Source organism: Phalaenopsis equestris, unplaced genomic scaffold (assembly GCF_001263595.1).
Source record: "Phalaenopsis equestris unplaced genomic scaffold, ASM126359v1 Scaffold001307, whole genome shotgun sequence".
Classification (NCBI taxonomy): domain Eukaryota; kingdom Viridiplantae; phylum Streptophyta; class Magnoliopsida; order Asparagales; family Orchidaceae; genus Phalaenopsis; species Phalaenopsis equestris.
Genome location: NW_018165746.1, coordinates 557,529 through 559,268, shown reverse-complemented (window position 1 = coordinate 559,268; position 1,740 = coordinate 557,529). Strand labels below are relative to the sequence as shown.

Here is a 1,740-nt window from a genome sequence, read left to right as displayed (position 1 = left end):
CAAACCAGCCAAAATTTTCCATAAAAGTTGAAACTCACCGAACCAAAGTTCATATTAAAAATTAATTATTTGTTATAATTTAATTATGTGCAAGCATTAAAAATTACATATTTTAAGTATATAATATCAATTAAGTTTTATTACTCATCTGTTTATTTTAATCAAATATTACTTATATATTAATTAATAAATTTTAATTTTTTCATGAAATTAAAATACAAAAAGATTTACACATTATCACTTAATTCTTATTCTTATGTATTCACATATTTACATTTATACCACCCAAATCATTTTTTTTTTCTTTTTTTTTTTTTGTTTAAGCAGCAAGCATTTCACAAAGCAGTGAAATCTCCCAAAAACACGAAAAGAAAGTCATTCATTGCAAAACTGAATTAGCTTCAATCCATCTTTCCATCAAATCCTATTAAAAAAGAAATTAGTGCATATCAATCATTTTATGAATGGCAGCAATAAGAAATCTACGGCCAACTTTTAAGCAAAACCTATAAACATTATTCATAGGTATATGAAGACAAACAATGATCAAAAGTATATGAACCCATAATTATAGGTATTTGCACCCATAATTATAGCATCTTCGCTCAGTCCGATTCCCCGTGGCCATGACCATAACGATCATTGATGTGTAAGCCTTCAAAATTCTCATCCAAGCTTGAACCATCACTGGTCGCTCCACCGAGACTTTGGTCTAAAACACCTCAGAGAACACGGAAGCGAGATTCTAACCCTCCTTCGCATCCTCCTGCGTCTCGAACTGCTTTCTTGTTCCCTGGCCGCCGAAGCCAGCCACGTTCCTCCACTTCGCCCCCCACTAGCATCCACCTCTTCTTCTCTCGAACTGGCTCTGCTTTCTTCTTTGCTGCCCGCCGAAGCCAGCCACGTTCCTCCACTTCGCCCCCAACTCCAACTTCTTTCTTCTTCTCTGGCCGCCGAAGCCAGCCACGTTCCTCCACTTCGCCCCCAACTTGCATCCAACATCCTGCGTCTCCGACTGCTTTCTTCATCACTGGCCTCCGAAGCCAGCCACGTTCCTCCACTTCGGCCCCCACTAGCATCCGCCGCTCTCACATCTCGTGACACGTAGTCAGGATCGTCGGTGGGGAGCTCGTACCTGCACACCGGGCAAGAATTATGCAGCTCGAGCCATGGAATGATACAGTTCTCGTGGTAAAAGTGCTTGCAAGGCATCCGCATTGCCTCGTCCCCTACCTCAAACTCATCCATGCAAACAGCACAATAAACTTCTTCGATGCATACCATCTTTGGGGACATTTTTATAATCGGTAGAGCCTCCACCGCCGATCTCGCAGCCGGTGGAGGGCCGTGCCGGCTTGGATCGTAAAAATTTGTTGTACGACATTCTCGAAGCCTGAGCCCAATACGTAATCGCCGATGTTGCTGGCGGATGTATCGCTGCCTCCTTCATCGTCGCCATTGAAGGTGACTTGGATGCTTGTGCCACGGGACAAAAGCGATTCGATGTAGTCCTGAAGGAAGAGTTGCGGATCGAAGTTCTGATTGTCGGGTGACTGTGAGCGGGAAGGAGTGGAGTCGAGGCCGACGAGATCGGCAAAGTCTCCGGAGCTTCGGATTTCGATGCTGTTGCGGTGGGAGTTGAGTTCTGGAATATCGACCTCCTCGATGAAGCTACTGTCGCAGATGGGGCAGACGAGGTCGTCCATAGACACCATAGATACTGTTCTCTCACAGGGGTGG

At 44.0% G+C, this 1,740-nt stretch overlaps 1 protein-coding gene across 1 annotated transcript; it reads right to left on the bottom strand.

The window, feature by feature from the left end:
* Positions 1 to 684: 684 nt before the first annotated feature.
* Positions 685 to 1,284, bottom strand: LOC110033851 (E3 ubiquitin-protein ligase RDUF1-like). The gene has a single exon (XM_020737983.1). It carries the CDS (start codon positions 1,282 to 1,284, stop codon positions 685 to 687), a length of 600 nt encoding a protein of 199 aa, XP_020593642.1.
* Between the last annotated feature and the right edge of the window lie 456 nt (positions 1,285 to 1,740).